Source organism: Ammospiza caudacuta, chromosome 2 (assembly GCF_027887145.1).
Source record: "Ammospiza caudacuta isolate bAmmCau1 chromosome 2, bAmmCau1.pri, whole genome shotgun sequence".
Taxonomy (NCBI): domain Eukaryota; kingdom Metazoa; phylum Chordata; class Aves; order Passeriformes; family Passerellidae; genus Ammospiza; species Ammospiza caudacuta.
In genome coordinates this window covers 50733776-50750489 of record NC_080594.1, presented here as the reverse complement: position 1 = coordinate 50750489, position 16714 = coordinate 50733776, and the positions used below count along the sequence as shown (strand labels likewise).

Sequence of the window (16714 nt, the reverse complement as noted above, 5' to 3'; positions counted from 1 at the left end):
TGGAAAAGTTAAAATAATACAGCCTGTCATATGTCTCTTAATGGATGGCTGTTGAGAACTAAATATGCAGCTTAGCTTTCAGAGCATGCCTAATCAAAAAGGAAATTAACTCCTTGTAATGGTGTAGCAGTAGTGAATGAAGGATGCCACAATACAGGATGTTCAATTAAGTTCAATAAATAGGGCTCTGCAACCTTTAACCAGTGGAGGGAGCCATTGCCACATTTATTTACACTGCGTGACAGAGGCACCTGAGCTCAGCTCGGGTGTTTGCACGTGTAAGAATATATTGTAGATTGTACTTAGAATAGTACACTCTTTCTTTTGTTTTCTTTTGTAGCTGGGGAAAGAGAAAACCTTTGAAATTCTTAATGTGCTGGAGTTTTCCAGGTAAGTTTTCCTCTAATATGTGAAATTTAGGGTAATAAGAAAACTCTTATTATGAAAAATGCTATTTAGAATAAAATGTTACAGCTGATACAGCAGAAAAGCAGAACTTCCTTAATTTTTTGTCCACCCTCTTCATCTTATTTCTGATGTACTATGAATGAGTGGCTGTTGGCACCGTATCATTAAACTTTTTCCTGCCATTGCAGCTCTGTTCATTTATTGAGAAGTTCCTGGCCTGGAAGCATCTTACTGTGACTCATAGAAATCCTGATTTGTCCCATGTCTACTTCAAGAACATACTTTGAGATGGCACTTTTATAGTGCTTCTGCAAATTACTTTTTGAGTAGATGGAAACTGCACCTGGAAGTGCCTCTTCTTAAGAACCATGCCAGCTGTGAAAATATAAACATTGCAAGCACTCCTAATTTGTCAGACTCATTAGGATGGGCATTGCTTGGGTAGCAAGAAGCTTTGTTGAGTCCCCCAAGTGACTGGAAGTAGCAAGGTGCATTCTGTTTGTCAGTTGATAAAGTTATGTCAGTTTGGATGGTGCTAGTCAGTATAATATTTTTTCTGTTGCTGTTGTTTTTTCTCTTGCTGTGAATTAAAATCTTGAACTCTTGTTCTATGCTGTCTTTGAGTTGGCTGGTTGTGCTCTAAAGGACTATGTAAAATAATGGTAGGGATGGTTTGGATAGGGGGCTTTTCTTGTGTCCTGACTTTGAAAATTATTCCTGAGTACTTCCCTCTTTCCAGTCAGAATGTAGCTATTTAAGCTACTTGTGGGAAGTATCTGAAAAGGCATTGGAAGACTCTGAGGGTTTGTGCCAAGTTAACCAGCACCCTGGTGTCTTTAGACAGGAATGTAGCTGCAGCTTGCATGCAGCAGAAAAAAAGCTGTCTCAGTTCTCCTCTGTGTAGCACATTCCCTCCTAACCACTGAGGGAGTTGTGTAATTAGTTTTTGAAAAGCACACAAAAGTTTCCCAGTGTCATTAGGATGTTGCAGAAATTCTGAGCACAGGTAACTGCTGTCCTCCAAACCCCCCTTCAGAAAGCCTCAGAAAATATTTGTTTTGTCTGATGATATGTGCCAAGAGCTTACTTTAGTACACATGGTTCTTGAGCTCTGAAAGTGACTGCATTTCTCAAAGCAACCTCAAGAGGAAAAGGGAGATGGCTCTACACTCTGTACACATTTGCAAAAACTGAATGAGTAAGGGGGATTCTTCCAGGTTGGTCCTTTTGCTGAGGAAAAGATTTGTATGAAATCACACATTCTTAGGGCTCCCTTGATGAGAGTTGATTTGTTTGCATTTGCCTCTTTGAAGTTGTGGATTTTTTTCAGTGCCTCTTTTGAAGGAGAGATTCATAAATAAACCATCAGAATTTCTTTAAAAAAACTATCCTTGCCTGCCTTCCTTTGTTAAATGTTGGTGTACACTATTCTACTGTCTGCATTTTTTTTAAGACCTATGCCAAACTTGACTGTCCTGTCCTTGTGCAGGGGGCCTGACTTCCTTCTGCTTAGTTCCAATTGTGTGTCTGATTAGACCAATATAAAGAATTAGTAGATGCCAAGAACTGATCTATATAATGATTGTTTTCTATTATGTTTTTACTATCTTTTAAGTTACTAAGTTATTTAACTGCTCTTGTAAGTGGTTGGTTGTTTCAATTTCTGTTATGCCTGTACTCAAGATGTAATCAGCCTTAATGATTCAATTTCTAGAGTCCCCAAAGCAATTTTCCTTGAAAATAAGGAAAAACTGCCACAGAATAATGAGAAAAAATGTGAATCCCCTTCTTTCAAGATAATTTCAATACTATCTTGCTCTTTCTCAAAATCTTGCTCACATATGGGTATAAGTCTGGAGTGCTTGCCAATGGGACACATAAGGCTGAAGCTGGAAATACGCAATTTAATATATCTCCTTGTGGTCAAGGGTTGTGGGATCTTAAGTTACTGCTGCTATATCCCATTTAATCTCAGATGCACGAAACACATCTGAGAAAATCTGCTGGCTAGAATAGAAATTAGTCTTTACCACTTTAACTAATGAAAGCAAATATTTTTATTTCAATAGCAACAGGAAGAGAATGTCAGTGATTGTTCGAACTCCGGCAGGACAGCTACGTCTCTACTGCAAAGGGGCTGTAAGTAATTATGCTGCCTAATGGAGAACACTGCCAGTTATTGTTTCAACAGCTGTGGCTGATGCTGACATTTCATGTCTCATAATACCTGTTGGCTTTCTGTTTAGGGCCAAGTGATTTAAGAGAGCTGTCATTCCTGCTCTGACTCCTTTTGCAGGCTGGAAGACTGCTAGGCTTTCTACTGCCCATTTGAAATCCTGAAACTCATGGGAGCAGTCCCCTTACTGCAAAGCCAGGGCTTCACCCAGCTGTGCAGCAGAAGTTCAGGAGCTGGAGTAAATGCTGTTGTCTGAATTTATAACACTAAAATTTGTTCTCAAGTGGTTGGCTCTTGATCTGGCTTTCTTGCATCTCTGCACCTGCTGGTATTTGTCATCATGACTTGCACCATGTTGTGCTTCTGTCTTCACTGACAAGAGCAATAACTTAGCACAGTACAAAGGCTCCAAAACTAGCATTGTCCACAGCAAGAGAGTGGTTCTAATTTCAGTGGAAAACTATGGAGCTGGCTTTTTGCAACAGGGAAAAAACTCTGACCTCTGTGAGGATCCTGTTTGCTTGAATTTGTCATGACATATAGGTTAGTGTTCACTGCTCTGTTGCTTCCATTTACCTCCCCTGATTTGATAAAGATGTGCTGGCTTCATTCTGGTGTGGTGGAAGTGAATGAAGCCTACTGCCATTGTGTGGTAGTTCACAGTGCTATGCCTGATGGGACCACACAGACTTGAAACTTGCTTGTTCATGCCATGCCCGAGTTCACACCATTCTTTGGAGCGTGGCACTGAAAGGGATGGAGAACAGGAGAGTTTGTGGTACAAATTCTTGCTGTTTTCCATATGAGCAGACCTAGATGTACTAATGTGCTGCATCTGCCACTCACGTTACTGTAAGTTAACTGAGTATTCTGCATTAACTCTTCCACATTCTGGTAGTCATCCTCTGCTTGTTGCTTCCATGACAATTAGGTTTGTATGCCTGTCTCTAATCAGCTCTAGATGTAGGTCTGCTTACTTAGCTTAAGAGCAGATGTCTGAGTAGGGTTTCTGTATTACATGTGTTTATAAACTTGTTCTGGTAGTTACAAATAAAATCCAGAGACTCTAGATATGTAGGTGATGCTATATTTTGATTTCAGCTGTTAATGGGGCCTTTTCAATTGTCCTTAAATTTACTGATAAAGCAAGCTGCTGCAGGAAGAAGGTTGTTTCTGAGAGAATGTTGTGGAAGAACATGATCAGTGTTTCTGCCTTTTTTTCAAACATCAAAAGGAATCTTTTCTGGAAAGGATTGCAGCAAAGTCTACTGCACAGGACTGTTATATATACACTGAATAAGATCAGATATTTGTGTTGTCTTTGTGAAAGTCAGTATATTGGCTTGGTAATTTATAGAGAAGTGTCCTGTACTGCCCAGTAATGGGAACCTCTTTATGGAAAGAAGGGAGGAGGGCAGAGTGGGCTTCTCTCCCCACTATTTGTAGTGGATGCAGTATCTCTGCCACTGGGCACAATCCAGATGCCTCAAATCGGTCTCTAAACCCTAAATATATTGTAAATTTTGTTTTTGATATTAGCAAGTCTGTTCAGGTTGCTTCTCTTGAGCTTGTAAATACACAAATGGCAACTTCATATGTAGACTTACTCTGTTGTCATGAATTTGGTTTTACTAGGATAATGTAATTTTTGAGAGGCTTTCAAAAGATTCCCAGTATATGGAACAAACACTGTGCCATCTTGAATACTTCGCAACGGAAGGTAAGAGAAACAGCATGCCATGAGAATTCATGAAATTGTTTGCAGCATCTTCTGCATTGTCTAAGCTCTGTGGTGTCAACTAAGATGATTGTGAAGATAAAGATGGGGTGTGTTATCAGCAAATTAACAACTGTAGGTTGACTTCAGCTGTAAGGAGGTTTTTGTCCAACTTCTGTATGATTTCAGTAGGGAAGTGGAATTTGGAAGGAAAAGACAGTGTTATGTGTGTCCATGATGAAGGGAAAGGGCATGAGCTGTATTGCCCGGAATAACTCAATTATATTGGAGTTGGAGGTGTTTTTACCAGGGTAGAAGTTGGATACCAGCATCTTTTTATGAAGCAAAGTGATAACCTCAATGTGCTGGGAAGCCTGGTAGACTGAGACATCAAAGATGATTTGAAATGTTCTGTAAGGCCTTTGACTGGTGTAATACCTCTGCTCACTGGGAAGCTGGCTTTGTTCCCTCTTCTGTGATAGCATAGGATACCTGAGTTATAGTAAAACCATGAACCAGTGTATTTCTCCCAAAATCTGAAAATACCAGTCAGCTTTTTAAAAAACCATGTTTTTGCAGACTCCCAAAAATTCCCAGTACTGGAACTTTTTGTATTTTAGGGCACACACTCCTTTTTGATTGATTTGTGACAGAAAAAAAATTGTTACTTCTCTATGTTAATTTTTGCCAGTGGTCTAATAAATTGGTTTTCATACTTCATGGACCCTCTTCACTATATTGTGCATGTGTAACTCCCATTATTTGTGTGAGTTACATTGGTACACTGAAGGAGAACACAGTCTTCTTGCTAAAAGGAAGCACAAACTGTGGAGGATGTTTGACTAAGTAATATCACCAATCACAGCATGTAGCCTGTTCTTTAATAGGATTTAAAAATACATGAAGGGCAAGGTTGCTTTTGTACTTAGCAAAAAGTTTTTGTCCAATGCTCTCTTGATCTGCACCACCATTAGTAGCCAGAATGAAGCAGATTTGTGGTTTACATTTGTGGAAATCCAAGTGCTTAAAAATGTAGAGGGAGATTTTTTAACAATGTGTGTTAGAAGCTTTTGTTGTTCCAACATGAGGGTTAGAATTGAGCATTCATTACATGTGAATGATTTGATGATATTCAATGTAATTTTACTGTGGGTAATGGCTGTCTTCTGTTTGGCAGGTCTGAGGACATTGTGCATTGCTTATGCTGATCTCTCAGAGACGTCTTACAGAGAGTGGTTGAATGTCTACAATGAATCCAGTACGGTTCTGAAAGACAGAACTCAGAAGCTGGAGGAGTGCTATGAGATCATTGAAAAGGTAAAACTTACTTTCTTGATGATCAGATGCAGATTACCTTACATGTGTGTTTTCCAGTGGAATTTGGGCTTTATACAATGAAATAAACTGTTAATTTCATAGATGAGAAACTGGAAAGGTAAGTAGATGGTAACATGTTCAGTCCACAGTTTTAATCTATAAATCTGAGATAAATTTACAGATAAAAAAAATTCTACTTTAAATCCCTTTTCTCACACTTTTTACATCTTCCTGTTTTGTGTAAGGTTGTGGTAACTTGATGAAGGTGATATATGTAGACTGTTGTGTTGCACCAAGTTCCCATGTACTAGGGTACAAAGAGACGTTTTCCTTTTCATGCAGCAGTCAAATTCAAGGTTTTTGAAGGCTGTTGCAGGCACAATGTAGGGCTCACCAAAACCTTATAGGGGTGTGAACTAAAAAAAGGATGAAAACCTGCATTCCATGCAAATTGCAGAACTCCTAATTTTAGAAGGGGAAAGTAGGTATTGGAGAACCCATTTGAAATGCTAATCCTACAGTGAACTAAATGTTAAAATGCCAACGCTAGGGGCCAGTGTTTCTCTGAGCCTTGTTGGTCTTGCTGCTTTCAGAAGTGCTGGTAGTTGCGTTCCTCACCTGCACAGGGTCATGCTCTTCCCTCTTGCCCCAGGTATTTAATTTTATATAGTGGTTTCTTTAAAACATATTTCGAACTTCAATATTTTTTAAAATTAATATTGAAATACTGCTTAGGTTCTGGAGCACTGTTATTTTTTTAAGTTAGTTGGGGCAAATTGTAGAATTATAGAATGGCCTGGTTTGGAGGGAACCATAAAAATCATTGACTTCCAATCCCCCTGCTGTGGCTGTGGACACCTTTCACTAGGCCAGGTTTCTAGAGCTCCATCCAACCTGGCCTTGAATGCTTCCAGGGATAGGGCATCCACAAGGAGGTTGGGACTAGGATAGGAGCTAACTTTCAGGGGGTAAGAAAAAAGCTCCAGGAACTCTTTCAGTAAGAGCTGAAGACTGTGTCTTTGTTGTCCAAGTGATGCCTCAAATGGTCTTTTGTGTTTATTGTGTGTCAGTCACAGTGTGGTTATCTCATCCTTGGTTCTGTAGGTTTGGGTAGCTCCTTTTAGCTTTCTGCTTCTTTCACCCTGCTCTCACACTCGTCTGTTTTCACCAAGGTGAAAAATGAACATGGCTTTTGCTGTACTTCAAAATGTGTTTTCAAGCTTTAGGTCATTTTTGGTCATCTACTTTCTGCTTTTTTTACAATTTAGGATCTTGTTTAAGAAAAAAGGAGGAACCCATGAGTGGCTTGTAGAATTGGAGTTAGGAGCTATCCACTGTATGCCTTAGTGTTAATGTTTGTTGGTCATGCCAAGAAGCAGGCCTTAGAGATAAACTGGCATTTGGCTGTAACACAAAATATAATGTATTTCTGCAGACTGGTGTTTTTTCATCTAAGGGCTCAAATGAGACCAAGAGAACTACTTTTTCAGTCTGAGTGCTGAGATTGCTGGATCACAGTAGAGGTGCACGTGTGGAGACAAAATTGAACTGACTTCCTTCTGAAGCCATATGCTGGCTCAGAGGGCTTCAGCAGGTGCAGTGGTAGCTCCCCTGCTCAGGTAGCTCAGCCATGCTGATCCCTGTGCTGTCATGTGTAACTTCTTAACAAGTGATTTTGGGGAAAAAAGATCATCTGCAGTTGTGCACTTGGATTATGTTTGTAACCTTCAAATGTTGCTAGCATTGAGAGAGCTGATGAGTCATTGAGAGGCTTAGTGACTTGCATGAGTCACTGCTGCCACCTTTGCCAACTGAATCTCTCATAGCAAAAAGGAAACTCTGTAAAGGCATGTAACTAATGTCTGCTTACACACTATGTGGAATTCCACTTAGATTCATTCAAGTAGGAGCTGCTTTTAATGCCTTCCCCGTGGAATCATGGAAAGGTTTGGGTTGGAAGAGGCCTTTCAAGATCATATCCTTGTACCCCTGCCTCCCAATCATGGATGGGGATGCCTTTCACTAGATCATGATACTCAAATCTCAATCCAGCCTGGCCTGGACCACTTCCAGGGATGGGTCCACCACTTCTGTGGGCAAACCTGTTCCAGTGTCCCACCACTCCCATCATAAACAAGTCACTTCTTTATGCCTGGACTAAATACACCCTCTGTCAGTTTAAAACCATCACCCCTTGTTCTGCCACTGCTGGCCTTGGTAAACAGTCTTTATTAATTTTTTTTATAAGTCCACTTTTTATATAGAAAGGTCTTTATAGTAAGATCACGCTGAAGCCTCATCATTCCCAGGCTGAACAACAGCAACTTGTACTCCTGTTCCTTTGTCTTCACTTCTGTTGAATAATTTTAGTCCCTACAAAGAATAGAGAATGCTACCTTTTTCTGTGCAATTTCTAAAATGATATGGTATACCTAAATTTATTATCAATTTGTTTTAAGTTGAGCATCTTTGCATATGTAAAGAATAATTAAAATACTTTTAGAGGTAAAATCTGAGTAGGCTGTACCTTTTGACAAGGTTTATTTCTTAGGTATTTATGCCTGTTCTTTTTTTTTTTTTTTTTTTACTGTAATGTAGCCAAATCTCCTCAAGCAATTGTTTTAGAATTGCCTAGGAATACAGTTAACTCTGTACTGTTAAATGCACTGTATGAGATATGTGTTTCTGGCAGACATCTGTATGTTGATTAGAGATACTTGGATTGATTAATGTTCATACCACTTGTATTACACAAATGTAATGATTAGATCCATAAATAGTTGCAATAATTTTTGCTTTGAGTGATTGTATCAAGTCTGTATGTACATTTTGTAGGCGGAAATTAGTTTAAATGATGTGATGCCAAATTTTTGTTTTGTGAGTTTAAATATATAAACTGACTACTCATCATGTTCCTATGGTGATTAGTGAATGGCCTAGTATACATGTTCATCTATAGGCTAACTTTAGTTTTTATAACTTCAATCAATTATTCTTGAAATGCTGCCATCTTTCTGATTAAAACCACTCTGTTCTATTGAAATGTGAATTGTATGCAGAGGAAGTAGAATAGCCAACCTACAAACCTATTGTGGTGTATATTGCTTGTCAAAGTGCAATATTAGTAGTGAGATGCAACACACTGTCTTAATTCCTTTTTTGAGTATATGCCAAACAGAGATTTATCTTAAAAGAATTTGAGGGTTTATTTTCTTTTTTTTTTTTTCCAGGATTTGCTGCTTCTTGGAGCTACGGCCATTGAAGACCGCCTGCAAGCAGGTGTTCCAGAAACAATAGCCACACTAATAAAAGCAGAAATTAAGATATGGATTCTGACAGGTGACAAACAGGAAACGGCTCTCAATATAGGTATCCATCATTCTGGTTACTCTGAATTTGTCTGGTGTGTAGCAGGTCATATGTAAGATGTGCTGAGTGTTTTTAAATAGAATTGGGCCTGCTGTTATAGAATGGTTCCTTAGCATCAGGGCACAGTGTTGGAGAAGGGATTTTGTAGTGAAGTCTTCACTATTTGTGTCAGGCTATACGTTTTTTTATTATTGTTGTTTTGAGGCAGAAGGGACCCATCTGTTCTTGGTTAAATGCAGTTCTAATTGAATGAATGTATGTAACTCTGCTTTCTGGTGGTAACAGGAGAACTCTACCAGACTAATGTTTCAGAAACAGTTTTAGAGCTGTTTTTTTTCTTTTCTTACTGCCTTCGAATCAAGTTTGGGATACAATGGGAAATACGATAATGCAAAGCATGTCTAGTTTACAGCATCTTCCAAACCATGTCTGTGAGCGTAGGTGGGGACCCTGCTGTCCCCTTACAGCACATCTATTAGTATACAGTAAGGACTTGGTAAAGGGACATATCCTGATGTAGGCATACCCCTTGTCATGCCACCTCCCCCAAATGTCCCATCTTTGGCAATAGAATGCCATGATGCTCTTGTGTTCTTTTTGATCATTTTTCTCCCTATCACTCATAAATCTGCCCAGAGAGGGGAGGAGATGGAGTTGCAGTCCTGTGATCTGACATCTCACCTAAGAAAGGTCAATGAAAGAGCATTTTAGTTCTCCCAGGAATAGCCTGAAATACACTCAGACCTTCTGTGTGCAGTTCTAAACATAAAATTGGTTGCATTATTCATGTAATTATGGTGTCTTAAAGTCAATATGAACTCAAAAAGACTGAATAAATATCTCCTTTAGCAGAAGGCAATATATGCTGTTAGGGTATCACAACTGCATTTACATTTGCACATTAGTCTGTTTAGATGTGCAGGTGTAGGTTAAAGGGAACTTTAACAACATAGGTTGCTTTCTCAAACTTATTCAGGATTCTCTATCAATGATGCTCTGTAAATGAACTTAAATTATTTTCAGGAAAGTTTTGGGCATTGCCGCTTTTTTTTTGGTCTGGTTTGTCTTGTGTTTTTTTAAACTTCTATTTTGGTTCACTCAGTGAAATTTCATTATGCAATCTACTTGACTGACTAGAATTTTTGTGTGCTTCAAATTAAATTTCATGTATCTTCATATGTTGAAGGTGGTACCAAGAGGTGGAATAACTTGCTGAACTGATACAGCTGTAGTAGAAATACAGTGGATGGCCTAGGTAGACAACTTGTTTAAAGGGTAGTTATCTGGTTTAAATCACAATTTGCAGCTTTTCCTTACTTTACAAGCAGTAGATAACTTCAGAACGGAAATGCCATCTTTTGACTAGTTAAAAAATGTAGCTACACATTTTGATGTAAGTACCTGAATTAAGTCGGTATATTAACCAACAGCAGCTACTTGAACACCAGTAAATAAGCTTATTCTGAAGACTGTGAAGGAGACTAACTTCCAGCTTTCTCTAAAACTGTTGGTTTGTTTCTTTTATTCTAGCAACTTGAAAAGAATAATAATCTCACTTAAAACTTCTAAGTTGTCCCTTAGTTTAAGGTGCAGTTTGGTAGTAAAACTCTAACTTAATTAGCTTCATGGTCAAGTTGGCTTGAAGGTATAAACATGTGGCACCCTTCCAGTTTTTGTGTGTAATCCAATAAAACTGTAATAAACCTTCAACTTAAAACCCAATCCACGTGTGCACTAGATGTTTCAGGTATAAATATGCTATCTGGGGAGCAAAAAGTATTTTCACTTTCTCATTGTGTTTGGAGGTTATGCTTATTGACTCTTACTTGCTGTATGGAGGTGCATGTGTATTGAGGGATATTTCAGCTCTTGGCAGCTCTGTCAAGGAGCTGGAGTACTTTGTTCTTCCATCTTCCTCTTGATTCTTTGGTGTTCAGAATTTGCATATGTCTTTGTTTCTGGATTGCATTTTTGACTTCTCTGGAGAGTAATGGTTGACCTACTGTGGGGTGGCTGTATGCCTTTCATTCAGACAGGTGCTAGTCAGTAGTTCTGCAAGTGAGGAGAGTGTTCATGATAAGCTTTCATACTGATCAGTAATTAGAGCTCTAGCTCTTGTGGGACTTCCAGGTACAGAAGCATCTTTAAGCATGACCTGCAAACAACTTTAGAAAGCTTAACTGTGTTCTTGCAGCTTCATCCTTTTCATCCATCTGCAGACTCTGGATCATCTTTGCCTTTCAGTGAGACAAAACCATCCGTAATAGATTTCTATTTGCCATCATCCTTGAGCTCAACAGAACACCAGAACTGCTGTATTTCCAGACAGTAACTTCCCTAGGAAGAGATTTGTTTTCTGGGAATGGGAGTATAGTGTTAACACATGTGTGTCCCTCCCGAAACATGAATCAGTCCCTATAGTTAAGCTGAATGCACTTACCTGGGGCGCTGATAGCTGCCTGCAAGCACTGCCTTAGACTTGTTTGGGTTTGAGGTTGAAAATGACCTTTTGAAGATACAGTCCTCCTGCTCCCTTCCTGACAGGGACATCATTCATAAATCAGGTTGCTTAAAGCTCCATCCAGCCTGGCCTTGAACGCTTCCAGGGACGGAGCATCCATAACTTCTCTAGGCAGCCTGTTCCAGTCTTGCTACCCCCCATCATAATAAATGTCTTCCTTATGTTCAGTCTAAACCTACCCTCTTCCAGTTTGAAATGACTGCTCTTGACCTGCCACTGCAGGCCTTGGTAAAAAGTCTTTCTCATTCTTTATTGTAATTCCCACTTGTATATTGAAAGGTCTCTCCAGAACCTTCTTTTCTCCCAGTTAAACAGCCCCAACTCTCAGGCTGCTTTCAGATGAGAGATGTTCAGCCCTCTGATTGCTTTTGTGGCCCTCTTTTGTACTCACTTTAACAGGTTCACATCTGTTTTGTGCTGGGGGCCCCAGGGCTGGATATGATATTCCAGGTGGAGTCATTCAACCTTTCATCACTTAGGTGCTTCTCAGTAGGGTTGCTTTCAGTCTGTCCTGATGGATATTTTTGATTGTTGCAGTACTGGTGGAGGACCTTGTACTTGGCCCTGTGGAACTTGATTAGATTCTCACAGGCCTGCTCCTCAAGCAGATCGAAGTCCCTCTGGCTGGCATTACTTCTCTCCAGTGTTACTTAGGTGCACTGCTCAGCTTCATGTTCTCTCAAGGCTTGCTGAGCGTGTACTTGATCCCCATCTGTCCCTGGTGTAGACAGCAAAGGACCAGTCTCAGGACTGGCCTGAGGGCCACTGCTCATTACTGGTTTTCGTGTGAGTGAGGAACATTGACTGTAACTCTCTGGATGCAGGCATCCAGCTGGTTCCCTACCCATCTAACAGTACATCCATCAGACCCCTGTCTTTCCAGCTCAGAGATAAGAACGCATCTTGGTGAGCTGTGCTTTGTTTCAGTGCAGGAGACAAGCCATGCCAGCACACTTGCCTGTATCACTATGCAAAGTTTGAAGAGGGCATTTGTGCCCTCTCTAAACACAGAGGATAATCAGTCTTCCATCAGATGCTGGATTTGTATGCCTGCAGTATGAATGTGCCTGTGGGCTATGATCTTGAACTCTAGTTCAAGTAATCTTTCTCCCAGGACACTTAAAGGAAAATAAGTCCCAGAAGCACCTGATTCATCTGCTTCATGGACTTTTAGTTGAACTTTTAATTTAAAGAGCTAGATATCAACTTACAGATGTGGGTTGACATTTTATACCTGGCTTTGAACCAGCAGTTGATCTTCTTTTACTCAGAAGCATTGACAAAAAAACTTGTCTTCAAGTGCATTTTTGCTTCCCATGCTATTGTTGCCAGTAATAACTATTACAAAACCATTATAAAACTTTAGACATTTCTAGTAATACTTTAAAGTTACTACTTGGATTCCTACAGTTGCCAGCTACTTTGCTAGATTTTAACATCATCTTAGTCCTGAAATTGTACATGATATATAGATCCCCTATAAACTCTTGTTAGGGTTGACTTACATTCTCCTAGTCTAAGCTTGATCTTTCTGTTTAATGTGATGGTGATGCAAAATGGTTTCAGTTGCAGGATAAGTTGTTCTAAGTCCCTGGTTTCCAAGATGCACAGCAGAGCAACTGTTTTCCACAGGTTTTTTTTTTCTTCCAGTTTGACTTCTAGAATGGCATCTTGCTCATTTTGGAAGAGGTAAAGTGAAGCAGTGAGAAGTGGTTTAGAAATTACAGGTCACTGTTGCAGCTGCTGTTCTAATCAAATGCTACTAGAAAATCCTTTTGAATTAGTTATGCTGAATTTGTAACAGCCTACTGCACAAGACTGCTTTAGCCTAGGGAAAGAACAACCTTGTTCTGGAGGGAAGTACATAAATTTGTAATATTCTCTTTTTCTCAGTAATAATAAGGAAGCATTTTTTAGCCTGAAACTAACTTTTAAAAATGGCAAACCAACTTGAGAAAAAAAGTCAGTGTTTTCCCTGTAACTGTTGGAGGTTTTCTACTACCGTCTAAGATTTCATCACAGGCAGAATCAGAGGCTGTCTGCAAAGCTTTCATGTTGTAGGCTGCACATCACTAGAATATATTTTATCCTTTTCCCAACAGGTGTGAGTTCTGTGTTGTACTGTATTGTTTTCTGAAGCAGAAATTAAACCTAGGCTTGTTAACATGTATTCGTAAGGTTGCACTTGATATTCATAGTCTACACAACTGTGAAAATTGAGGAGAAACTGAATTTCTGCCAGTAATCAAACCTGCTGCCTGAGAGTGCCTGGCTATGATACAAGCATGTCTTCCTCAAAGGAAAGGAGAGGGATTTACTTTCTTTACAGAAGTCACACATGCAGACACGTTAACCCTGGGTTATACCTACAAAACTAGCCCAATTATAAAAACTCTGTAGCCTGAGGAAATGATTTGCATTGCAATTGATGACCCACTATGGCCTTTCTAAGGAGCCAAGAATCCCACAGATGATTTCGTGCCTCAGTTGTCCTCTTGCTGTTGCAAGATATGGAAAGAGGCGCTTCATCTTTTTATGGTGACTGTGGTGTTCAGCTTTTGAATTTGTCAGCCTTGCAGTGGTTCTTTACTGGGACATTACTCTTATACTGCAATCCCCTCCAGTCTCCATTTAAGAAAAGTAAGAGACTTCCCAAGACCCCACTTTATTTGATAGCAATTTTTTAAACTGCTGTAATTCATTTCTGTAAAAAAAAAAAATAGAAGTAAAAAATACTTGTATTGAATTTTCTTTTCCCATGTAGCTTAGATGAGCAATAAAAGATGTATGCTTCAAATAAATTAATTCTCTGCTATTTTATGAAGCTGTCACTATGCCAATCCCAAGTGAACTTGCATGAGCTTTTAGGATAACGTAGTGGGGTCACTCTGATGCAAGTTGGTATCTGTCTCTTGCTGTTAATATGAGCAGAATTAATCTGTTTATTTTGTAAATGATTAAACTTCTATAAAAATAAGATTTTCTTCTGTCTTGAGAGTTTTTGTTTTGGATTTTGGTGTGCTGGGAGATGTACAGAATTGCCTTCTGGGTGCTCTCATTTTTTCATGTCCCAGTCCCACACTAAGAATAATGTAGTCCTGTTACCTTTTGTCTATAGGAGTTGGTATGGGCTCTGTGAGTGTGATTGATCTGTACTTCTTGATGATGAAGCTCAGAACCTTCCATACTGAACGCTCAGGAGTAAAAAATGCTCATGTAAGCTTTGTGTGGGCTGAGGAAGCTGAGTAGCATCAACTGAAAACATGTGTGCACTTCCAGTCATCTGGTGTAGATGCAACCGTGCATTCAGATCTGTTCCTGTGATGTGCTGAAGGCAAACCTGCCTTCTTGTAGACTTGGGAAAAAAATTGATGTAGGGCTATAGGCTATATTTACTGCATCCAGTTCATACAGTGTTTTCTTTAATTAAACATCTCAAGTGATTTATTTGAAAATGCAGATAGAGTGCAGCCCATGTTTCTAGTAAATCTGTCATGTTGGAGTGTGTCCTATACAGCAAAGTTTCCAGCAGTCTGCCTGATAGGAGTAACTGCTCAAAAAATAAATTGTCATTTGACCTGTAGATGCTTATCTTAAGGTTGAACTTGAACTTTAAATATCCTTCCAAAAAGTAAGTCTTTGTGTTTTATTGTCTTTTTTCCCCCTCTTGCAGGGTACTCTTGCAGACTCATTTCGCAGAGTATGTCTCTCATCCTGGTCAACGAAGATTCACTAGATGTAAGTAAGCAAATTCTGATGTAGTTCTTGACAGAGGGAGGTGTTGCTAACAAGATGGAAAGTTTTCAGGCTTTCACATTAAATTTTTCTTGCTTACACTTAGGGGTAACAAGACAAGCAGTTCATGCTAAAACACAAGTGTATTGTGTAAAGTGTACTCCAGAGGTCTTCAGTCACAAACTGTGCAAATCAATCTGAAGTCTCAGAATGAGCAACTTCTTAGGTGCATGGGTTTGATACTGCTGCAAACTGGAAAAGTCTGCAGCATGCCATCAGGAATATAGTTAAATTTAAGGTATAGCTGTAGGAATAACATCTGAAGAAAACTTGTTTTTGTTTTTCTCTAGCTTCAGTATTGCATGGAACAGCTCTAACCACACCTGCATTGTGAGCTTGTCTATGTACAGCAGCTTGTGAGATCTAAAATAAAAAATGTTCTGCAAATGGTTGCCACACTTTGCATACATATGCCAAAATTAAATAGCAAAGTCATATGTTTGTACATGAATCTTCCCAGGAGGTATCTTTTAATTTTGTGTTTCAATGTCCATATCAGTATTGGATATCACTTCAATATCTGATTTCTATTAGAGGTATTTGGAGAACAGATGAAACTATCTGGCAGCATCTGACATTTGCATTTAGACTTGGTAGGTTGGGATTGGGTGGGAGATGCAAAGCCTGTGTCTTGAAGTGCTAGAGGAGTTACTGGATATCTGTAAATCTGGTTGAAGAGGGTGTTACTACTGTGCTGAAATTATCACCAGCTAAGTGTTATTTTCCAGTTACCTTGGTGTGATTCCAAGAACTTTGTGTGTAGAAAACATTGGTTACAGAATCCAGCTATAAACAGTATTGGAAATTTGTCAGCAAACATAAAAATTAGTGGAACCTTTCAGAACCTGAACTGGCACCCCCAGCATGTTTGCCTGTGACACCAAGCTGTGTGTGATGCAGTCAGCACACTGGAGGGAAGGGATGCCATCCACAGGGATCTGGACAGGTGTGAGAGGTGGGCCTGTGTGAACTTCATAAAGTTCAACAAGGCCAAATGCAAGGTGCTAAACTTGGGTTGGGGCAGTCTCAAGCACAAGTCCAGGCTGGGAGGAGAATGGATTGAGAGCAGCCCTGAGTAAAAAGACTTGTGGCTGTTTGGACAAAAAGCTCCATATGACCCAGCAATGTGCACTCACAGCCAAGAAAGCCAAAGGCATCCTGGGCTGCATCCAAAGCATCACAGCTAGCAGGTTGAGGGAGATGGTTTTCCCCCTCTACCCTGCTCTCATGAGACCTGATCTGGAGTGCTATGTTCAGCTCTGGGGCTCCCAATGCAATAAACATGTGGACCTCTTGGAATGAGTCCAGAGGAGAGCCACTAAGTTGACCAGAGGTCTGAAGCACCCCTGCTAAGAAGACAGGCTGAGAGATTTGGGGCTGTTCAGCCTGAAGAAGAGAAGGATTTAGAGAG

General features: G+C 39.7%; 1 protein-coding gene across 1 annotated transcript in view; it reads left to right on the top strand.

The window, feature by feature from the left end:
* The window catches only part of ATP8A2 (ATPase phospholipid transporting 8A2), a 277870-nt gene that overhangs the window by 43789 nt on the left and 217367 nt on the right, over positions 1–16714 (top strand). Inside the window, exons 18-23 of the mRNA XM_058824803.1 lie at positions 341–390; positions 2478–2547; positions 4220–4304; positions 5479–5618; positions 8849–8987; positions 15182–15246. Coding sequence (XP_058680786.1) covers positions 341–390; positions 2478–2547; positions 4220–4304; positions 5479–5618; positions 8849–8987; positions 15182–15246 — 549 coding nt within the window. The remainder of the gene's footprint in view (positions 1–340; positions 391–2477; positions 2548–4219; positions 4305–5478; positions 5619–8848; positions 8988–15181; positions 15247–16714) is intronic.